At 46.9% G+C, this 10,130-nt stretch overlaps 1 protein-coding gene across 1 annotated transcript in view; it reads left to right on the top strand.

The window, feature by feature from the left end:
• The window catches only part of LOC107105968 (THO complex subunit 5 homolog), a 17,036-nt gene that overhangs the window by 607 nt on the left and 6,299 nt on the right, over window positions 1–10,130 (top strand). The window contains exons 2-4 of the mRNA XM_015406027.1: window positions 1,877–1,917; window positions 3,339–3,438; window positions 4,350–4,458. Of these exons, the coding sequence (XP_015261513.1) occupies window positions 1,877–1,917; window positions 3,339–3,438; window positions 4,350–4,458 (250 nt within the window). The remainder of the gene's footprint in view (window positions 1–1,876; window positions 1,918–3,338; window positions 3,439–4,349; window positions 4,459–10,130) is intronic.

A 10,130-nucleotide genomic window follows, 5' to 3' on the forward strand; every position in this document is an offset into this window, starting at 1 on the left:
AAGCATCCCTTAACATCGCTGTACTTTTACGTGAAGAAAAAGGCTAAAACTCCCTGGTGACTAAAAGCTGCTGAAGATGCCTCTTCAGTACTTAAAAAAAAAAAAAAAAATCTCAGAAGGCTTCAGTATTCCAAGACAAAGAAGTTGGCAAGCATAATCACAGCATAGCACAGGTAGGCAGAGAGTGACAGGCACATTTTGATCTTCAAAGCTGAAAGCTCATAAAAGGCCAACTGTGACTTTTACAGGAGGAAGCTGAAAGCACGCAAGAAGGGCAGGAAAGATAAAATTAGAACAATGCAAACACTTCAGCACTGTCTTCCAGATGCTTCTCCAGGCCAGTTCCAAAGCTGACTATCTCACAGGGCCTGCCCCCTATACAGACCCCCTCCCCCCTGCTCCTGGGTACTGAGCGTATCTGGGGAGGCCCTGCTGAAGGCTCCATCTCACGGGAAGGATGGGCTGGCTGACAGTGTTCCCTCTAAGCTGATTAGTGTGAGCTAGCTCACAGTATTTTAGCCTCCGGCTCACAATTTTTTGCCTTAGCTCAGGAAGGAGGGCCCCAGAGCAGACTAACTTATGCTGCAGCCAAAATGCTCACTCACAACATTAATGGCAGTAGCTCACAAAATAGAATTTTTGCTCACAGGACTCCACAGCTTAGAGGGAACATTGCTGGCTGGCTCCATAGCTGTCCTGGGGGGCTCTGGAATACTTTGTGTCAAGAGGCTCATTTGGCCTAATTTCTGCAGGCATTCTGCCAAGGAGTGAAAACATTTCTGCTGTTTTTTCCCAGGGCTTTTAACTGGTTTAATTTGTGCTGTTGACGGAGGCTGTACTCCCTGCTTGCTTTATGCTGTCACTCTCCGCTTAATGCTTTGAACTCGTCTTTTAGCTTAAATGTTGTGGTTTTATGTTGAAGACCAGATTGATGAGCTAGGAGTTACTTGGAGCCATTAATTTAAAACAAGTTAAGAGCCCCCCACTGAGAGCGTGAGACTGGAAGCTCACATATCAAAATAAAATGAGACTCCAGCGGCGCATTAGAGGCTAACAACATTTATTTCAGCATCAGCTTTCATGAGTCAGAACTGGCTTCACAGAATAAACGTTAAGTTTTAACGTGCCGCTGGACTCTTGTATTATGTTGCTGCTACAGAATAACACAGCCATCCATTTGGAATTCACATACCAGTAGACAGATTTCAAACAGGGAAGAGGGTCAGTCTTAGGGTTGAGTCTTAAAATGAGAACTTGAACCCACTGAACCAGGGGTGTCAAACATGCGGCCCGGGTGCCAGATCAGGCCCCCGGAGGGCTTCTATCAGGCCCGCAGTGGAACTGGCTGTCTTCTGTTTCTTGTTCCAGTTCTGCTGCTGCTGCGTCATCGTAGGTTTGTAGCTTACAGATACACACCTGAACAGTGTACTCAGGATTGCAACGGCACAGACATTTTGATGCAATAATTCAGAGCAAGAGGTGTCAGTTATCAGACACTGTTAAATAAACAAAATATTGCAAGAGTGCTAATGTTTTAAGCATGTTTTTATTTTAAGTTAAAAAACCCTTTGTGTTTGCAGAGTTTATATCTCCGCTACCTGGTGTTACATTTTATGATACACATGGCTGAGTCCAACAAGGTCTCATTTATGTCAGATCCGGCCCTCATAACAAATGAGTTCGACACCCTTGCACTAAATCAAACTTACAACAGCAATTGTCTTGCGAAATAAGAATTTTTTGTTTGCATTATTTCATGGATTCGTGATAAGCCTATGGCTAGCAGCCAGACTGTCTCTGTAAATGGCTGCTTTGGGGGATAAGGTTGCTTTCGCACAGAGAGACACATCTTATGTGCATTTATTTGGATTCACAGATGATGAGAGTGATTCAGATGCTGAGGAGGAGCAGAATACGGTAAGACACTTACCCTGCTCTTGTACAATAGGATTGGAAGCAGCAGGAGGCGGAGGAAGGGTGGTCCGGGTGGGAGTCAATAGCAGTTTTCTACCTTGGGCTTATAACAAAGGACACATCCATGCTTTTATTTATTTAATATTTCATTAATTTAGACTTTTAGATCGTCCTTCCCTGTGGGCACGGCTCAGGGCGGTTTACAACAGGATAAGAGAACAATGAATAATTCTGATTAAGTTAGAACCATAATAAAATACTGTACAAAACAATATTTAAAAAACAGTCTGTTCCAAGATGGCAAACATATTGGGAAAAATTACAGCTTCCCCCATAATAAAATACTGTACAAAACAATATTTAAAAAACAGTCTGTTCCAAGATGGCAAACATATTGGGAAAAATTGCAGCTTCCCCCTTAGCCTCCTAAGGGGTTAGGTGAGGGGAGGTGGGAGGTATGAGAGTGCCAGATTAGTTGCTGTCCCGTCACTGTCCTCAGCCAAAAGCCTGGTGGGAACATCTCTGCCTTACAAGCCCTGCGGAAAGGTAGTCGTGTGAAATGCGTGCCGATGCAGTCAGTAAACGCAGAAGCAAAGGATCCTTCCTTCTCTTCCGTTCCCCGGCAGTCTAATGAAAAGGAAGAAAGTCGGGCATACTGAGATCTCTTTATTTTGTAAATGTCTTTGCTGCCTTGTCTATCCCAGTCCATCAGTCAACGACAGAGTAAAATCCATTTTAAAAAACCCAAAAACTTAATATGCAAATATAACAGAATCAGGTCAGGCTACAGCTAAATTGCTGTGGGATGAGTGAAAAGAGGAAGGAGGTAAAGAGCACTTGTGAACAGATAAACTTCTTTGCTTTATCCCCTTTTGACTTGTACCCACTGTCTTATAGGGGAGTGATGGGGTTTCCCTACATATGTGGGAGGGGAATTGCAGTTTCACAACAGGGGCCATATCTAGCAATGATGTTCCAAAGATCTAAAGGCCCCTAGAAAAACTTAAAAGAAATGGCGATAATTTCTGCTGATTCCCATGGAGCCCCTCTCAAAATTGAACTTCGGGAATAACATAGCAGAGAGTCAGCAATGGGGAGGAAGGACAATGGTAGAAGTAGCTCCCCTGTTAAGAAGACTGAAGTGTCCTTAAGTCTTTGGAATGTGGTTGGATACTGGCCCTGGGTTCCCAGAAGCTGAGGCAGCAGTTTCCAAGGGAAGCTGGGGTATGATGGGGTATGGGGCTACAATTTCCTGTCCTTTATGCCACATATCACACCTATTTTCAAAAGTACTTGGACAGGACTGGCAGCAATGTAATGGGACACCATCTCTAGTGTGAATTCACAGTGAACAAGTGTCATGTGGGAGGGGGGACACGCAGGAGAGTGGTAGTATATATGTGACACTGCCTTTCCCATCATAGAAACGTCGTCGCCCAACGCTAGGGGTGCAGCTGGACGACAAGCGCAAGGAGATGCTCAAGAGGCACCCTCTGTCAGTCACCATTGACCTGAAATGCAAAGGTATGAGAGTGCCAGGCAAATAAGCTCCTGGTATCTTGAGTTTTAATGACTAGCACCTGGACCCCAAACTTCAGAAATGGGAACTTACCCATAACGGCTCACTGAACGTTTAGTCTGCTCTTAGCAGAGACTGCAGTTTGATTTATGACTATGAGAAGAGCGTGTACCCTTCTAGCACCACAACAGCTGATGATTCCAAAGAAGTGTAATAGCATGGGGAAACGAGGACTGGGCTTCATGTGGCAGTGGGAGATAACCAGTGGCTAGAATGGAAAGAACCGGTTAGCCACCAGGGAGTTTAATCCCCTCTTTGTTACTGGAAGTCCCCTTTGGGCCCCACTTGATTCTTTGACATTTTGACGGCACTGTCTTTGGCTGTGTAGTCCAGATGGATTCATTGGATCCTAATTGTATTGTGAGGTCATCAAAACTGTGCAGAAAACATCACCCCAGTTCATAATTGCTGTCAGTGGTTCAGGGAGCAGATAAACGCTGCTCCCAACTGTCCTGCACCCAAAAGACTAATAGGAAGCCTTAATGCGTAATGCCCCAATCCTTAACATTTTTCCTGCTTCAAAAGGCTCTAGATCACACATTAGTGCAGGTATAAGCCCCTTCCCTCCACTATGTACTTTAAAGAACATGCAATGCAGGGCTGTAAGATGAGACACAGGACTACCAGCACAGCACAGTTGTAGATCAAGCTTTTGCCCCTCTCCACCTTGCAATTTTTCTTTCTTGCAGCTTGGCATTTTCCCTTTGCAGTGAGCAAGAAGGGGGGGTATTGTTTCCCCAAGGGCTGCAACCAGCAGTGCAGTTTTTTGCTGTACCCTCTCTTTTCCCCTTCCTGCAACCCGATAAATTAGATTTTCCTTCCTAAATCCCTCCCCCTCTTGGCCATATTGTTGCAGATGGCAGTGTGCTCCTCTTGACCTTCTACTATTTGATGAACCTCAACGTCATGACGGTTAAGGCAAAGGTGACTGCAGCTACCGAGATGACCATGCCAATCAGTGCCGGGTAAGCTTTGAATAGTGGAGAGCAGATGAGCAACCTTCATTTAGAAGCAACCTTTTTGGCCACAAGATCAACGTGAGGGCTTGAAGGAAGGGAAGGTACACTGATGCAATTGGACAGTGTTGGAAAGTGGTCAGATTTTTAGTGCTTTAGGATCTCATCCAACAGAAGCAGCTGAGAAGTAGCAGCAAAAGTTTGGTGTAGTGGTTAAGTGCGCGGACTCCAGTCTGGGAGAACCAGGTTTGATTCCCCACTCCTCCACTTGCACCTGCTGGATGACCTTGGGCAAGCTGTAGTTCTGGCACATCTGTTCTTGAAAAAGAGCAGTTTCTATCAGAGCTCTCTCAGCCCCGCCTACCTCACAGGCTGTCTGTTGTGGGGAGGGGAAGGGAAAGGAGTTTGTAAGCCGCTCTGAGACTCCTTTGGGTAGTGAAGGGCGGGGTATAAATCTAATCTCTTCTCTTCTTCTAAAGTTAACACATCGGGCATCTATGAATCTGCCTTCTGCAGAGTCAGAGTAGCACAGGTCCTTCTTGCTCAAGACTGGTGGTCCTGCAGTTTTGGGCAGAGACCTTTCCCAACCCTGGTACGCGAGAGCCTTACAAATGTAGATGCACATGCAACACATTGACACTCAGATGTGGTCCTTCTCTGAGTAACAGAGCGGCCCTTGAACATTGCTGCATGGTCTTGCAAAACTGCAAGAGTTTGGTTGGCAGCTTTGTTGTCCAGGCAGCAGACAGCCAGAACCTGTGGCTAAGCGCTTGCAAGAGGGCCCATACCCTTTAAAGAAGGCTGGGGAAGACAGCAGGGAGGACTAACGGCTATGGCTCCCAGGCAAAAGCAGTGATGCCTGGCCCCAGATGGCCCTGTGAAACTGCTGGATGTCAGGTGGCCTTGCTACTGTGCTGCCCCCACCTGCTTCCACTTGCGCAAGTCCGCTGGCCTGTGGCTCTCCTGGTTGGACGAGGGCTTTGGCCCAAGTCAGTTCCATGGAAAGCGGGGGAACTTGACACCAGCTCTTCCATGGGTAATCTACCCATGGAACTTGACTTCAGGAATTCCAGCAAGACCTTGTGACGCTGGATTCCCTGCTTTGTTCACCCTCTACATGAAGTCACAATTTTTTGCAAGCAGCACAACTAGGGAAGGCCAGTGTGTTCTTAAAACAAACCCTCTAGTCAGTTTCCAAAAATGGGTCCAAAATTGGCCTGTAATTTTTATAAACGGGATGCAAACTGATGGAAATATGTGCAAGCCGTCTTAACATGTAGAATTTAGATTTCCTGGCCTCCAAATTTTCTGCTTTAATTTCTTCAGATAATTTCAGCAAAAGCATGGAATGCAAGAGATGGTACTTCCCTTGACTAACAGCAGAGGGAGCTGTGGATATTTCAGTTCCCCTTTGGAATGTCCTTCCTTTCAACGGGGCAGTCGGGCCTCCCCTCCCCCCCTTTTGTTGGTTCAGGCATCCCTCTTAGTACCCGTCGAGAGGAGATTTTAGTGGAAGTGACAGAATCGGCCTCTGATCTCTTTATCTCGGCTGCCAGACGAGGAGGAGCCTGACAGAATCCTCCTGTGGGCTTAGCTTTGATTGCTGGGGGAACAAACTGCCCAGTGCTGCCGAGGCTCCTCTTGTGGCGGCTCCTGCTGATGAATCGGGAGGGGCTGATGGCATCTCATCTCCTTGTCGCATTTGATTGCTCTCTTGCGGACAGATTGCTTCCCTTTCCTAGGCTGCGTGTGCTGTGTGCGTTTGCCCGCCTCCTGCTCCCTGCCCCTTCCCTCCCTGCCTGCTCCGCGGTCACCTTCTCTCAAGGACTGGCGCTCATCCTCTGGGAGTCTGGGTTTGATTCGGCTGGGAAGCTGGCTGGAGCCACAACCACTGAACCAAGCTCAGAAGCAGCCGCTTTCCAGCTGCATCTCTGGTGTGCAGTTGTGGAGGGGGGGGGGTCACCTCACTCCAGGAGATCAGTGTAGTGCTCTGCCCCCTTCTTCTTAGTATCCGCAAAGCACAAAAAGAGCACTGGGTGAGATACCAAGAACAGAAGAAGAAGAGGAGATTGGATCTGTACCCTGCCCTTCACTATCCAAAGGAGTCTCAGAGCAGCTTACAATCTCCTTTCCCCTCCCCTCCCCACAACAGACACCCTGTGAAGTAGGTGGGGCTGACAGAGCTCTTTCGAGAACTGCTCCTGAGAGAACAGCTCTGAAAGGACTTGTAACTGACCCCAGGTCACACCAGCAGCTGCATGTGGAGGAGTGGGGAATCAAACCCAGTTCTCCCAGATTAGAGTCCGGGCTCCTAACCACTACACCAAACTGGCTCTCAGGCGTGTCCTCACTCAAGAGCTGGTAGGCCAGCATGGTGTAGCTGTTAAGAGAGTCAGAGCAGAATCCAGAAAACCCGGGCTCCCTGGATGACCTTGGGCCAGTCACCCTCAACTTAACCTATTGCACAAGGGTAATTATGAGGGTAAGATGGGGCAAGGGAGAACCATATAGTTTTCATCCCACCTTCGGAGGAAGGGTGAAAAATGCACTAAATGAATGCTGGTGTCAGTTGAAAAACCTGCCTCTGGATAAGCCACATCAGGCTGCAGGGGAGGGTAGAAAGCTCACAAGATGAAATGCTTCCCCCATACAAAAGGCAAAATCCTTCCGCATAGAAAACTAGCATGCTGGGGACATAGCTAGGCCACAGCCCTTCTCCCTGAAATACTAGATTTCTACATGAAAGGATTTCTTTTTCTATGTAGGACTTCAACTGGGTGATCTGTAGAGGTACAGACCTGGCATGGTTGATCAGTTCGGTGAAAACTCGGCCCAAGTAGTGGAGCCGTGATGTAGGGGTTTTTCAATGCAAACACCTCTTTTGCCATAACTTCACAAGGTAGCCTTGGATATGGAGCTCTTTTGGCCCAAGGATCAAACGACACATTGCACTGGAGATCTGTGATGGGATTCCCCCAGTGTGTAATTTAGCTTCACAAAGTGGGAAGAGGGGAGAGATGAGTGGGGGTTGCTTCCTCCAAAGCATTTCTCCAGTGGAAAATCACCCCTTCCTTGGGGCTGTTTTTTACCCTGCTAGCAGGTAACTCTATATTGTGTCTGTCTTTTTTCATTTTGCATTTCTCTACTGGGGCTAAAAACAAACAGCCAAGGGGGGAAATTTCCACTAGTGTGAAAAGTATTAAACCCCCCCCCATCTCACACACACACCCACACCCTCTACCGCTCCAGTCCCCCAGCTTGTTTTTTGAGGTTAAACTATGCATTGGAGTCTGTAGTCACAGATCCCTAAAATAACATTCTTTTTTGGCCCTGAGCCTCAAGGGTAAGGACACTGGCATAACCTATCGGATTTTTTAAATTGCAGTTTGTTTATGTAACACCTTCAGTGTACCTACTGTTTTCCTAAGTTATGTAAGAAAGCAAAAAACCCCGACAACCTGACAAGACTCCCAGGAGCGTACAGTTTAAATATTAACAGTGGCGGAGATGGCAGTGCAGTGGAAACAACAGCGGGTGTCCCAGGATATGATGTGCAGCCCAGTTAATCCCGCTTGGGAGCAGGAGGCTCATCTGCCCTCTCACAATTAGTTGTTTTGAAGACGGTGTAGAATGCTGCTGCTGCTGCTTTACTCCATTCTCACTGTTTTGTATGTGATAGTTTTCTCGCACCGGTATTGTGTTGCAGGTGTACCTGCTTTTCCCCCTACAAAGAACTCACGCCTGGAAAGTAACAGGCATGTGTTAATGACCCTTAGAGTCTTTGGGAAACAGGAGTTCCTTTCTGCAGTGTTGCCACGGGAATTCTACAGCAGCTTAAGAAGAAGGCTGTCGGGTCCCCCCCACGGTCCCCCCCCCCAGTGTGAATGTTCTTGCCTTCATTCTCTGATCTTTTGAAATGTAATTTCATATTCCATCATCTCTGCTGTTCCCTTTTCAAATGGGCTACAGATTGTCATCTCTAATACTGCAGAGAGGAGGAAACAAGTTTTTTGATGAGCAGAAGGTTAATGTGGAGAAAGCCGAATTAAACAGGGTCAATGGCAGAGAGGGGAATCTTCCCTGCTGAGCAGGGAGCCCATTGGCAGGGGGTCTGGCCCTTGAACAGGGAGGCTGCTGGGTGGGGGAGTGGATGGGGTTAGCTCTGGTTTCAGGGGTTCAGGTAATTAGTGTGGCCAGCCAACGGGGGGGGGGGGGGGAGGGGGGCCGCCCCGGGGGGGGGGGGGGGGGCAGGTTCTGAAAAAGGCTGAGCCGGACAAACTCTAGACAGTTGGGAAATGAGCATGAAATGAATTCCTAGTCTGCTGAAGTTCTGCAAACCTTTCCCCAATTTGGCACCTGGAAAAGTATATTTTTTAACAAAATTTACAGGACCATCAGTGTTGTTAGAGAGTTATGCTCTACAGTAGCCAGCTGGGAAGTCAACAGAGAGAAACAAAAGCATAGTAAGGAATGTGAGCCAATGGAGTTGCATATGCCTGAGCTTGTTTACAGTGGGGAATGAGGATGGTGGGGAAGTTAAGGGGAGAGAGAGCAGCACATTCTGAAGGGAGTGCCCCTTGAAGGGGCAGCAAACTGCTAAGTACTTTGAGAATAGCTCCCGTTTACAAGCAACTTGCACCTTCTCCTTTAACTCTTCCATCTCACCTTATCGATTTACTTAATCCCAAGCACAAGAAAGCGTTTACCAAAGCACGGTGGGATACCTTACAATTGGTGATGGTAACAGGCCGTTACAATGTGATCCCATATAAAGAACGTGTCTGTACTTGTGATCAGATTTCTTTGAGGATCTAGGCCATGAGGTCTTTTACTGCCCAAAATTTGCATTGGAACACGAAAGGTATCTTGGGAATATTTTATCACAATTTTCAGGGAGAGCGGATAGTGATAGACTAACTATATTACTTGCCAACCAAAGTAAATGGATAACGATGCAAATGGCAAAGTTTGTTGCATGGACCTTACCAAAACCCTCCACTGTGAATGTGGCTGATGGATAAATCTATGTATTTTGTCAACTATCTGACTAAATTGCTTAAATTGATGTTGGGTTTAACTCAGATTTGGTTGTTCTGATCTTAATGATTGTTTATAAAATTGTATATTACAGTTTTTGTTATTGTGATTGTTGCATTATAATGCTGATGTTGTTGGTATTTTTGGTGTTAATTGCTAAAGACGTAAGCTAATGCAGTAAAGCTTATGATGGATTATGGGGCAGCAAGAGCTGGGTGGAGCCATGTTAGAGGGCAAGAGACTTGAATCCACTGGGGTTGGAGGAGCAAAAGGAGCAAATGTCCATATAAATAAGGACCCTTAATCTAAAACGTGGGCAAGGATATCTAGTTCCTCAGCAGAGGACTGAAGAGTTTGTGTTGGGATTCAAGGAGGGGAATCACGTGAGCCCTCTTACCAAAGGAATAAGTTATTTTAGCAGTAGCATTTTAGACAGAAATAAGAGGATCGAGGTGCAGCAGAGGAAGGCCAGAGAGCAGGAGGTTGCTGTTAACCAGGGCATGAGCAGGAGTTAACCAGGGCATGAAGCAAGGGGAGAGGGAGAAGGGGGGGGTGGGTCTTTGCTGTGTGCGCAAGGAGAAACAACATAACTTGGCAGCAGACTAGAGGAAGTCGAGGGAGGAATTGAAGATAAAGCCAAAACA

Source organism: Gekko japonicus, unplaced genomic scaffold (assembly GCF_001447785.1).
Source record: "Gekko japonicus isolate JY-2015 unplaced genomic scaffold, Gekko_japonicus_V1.1 scaffold431, whole genome shotgun sequence".
Taxonomy (NCBI): Eukaryota; Metazoa; Chordata; class Lepidosauria; order Squamata; family Gekkonidae; genus Gekko; species Gekko japonicus.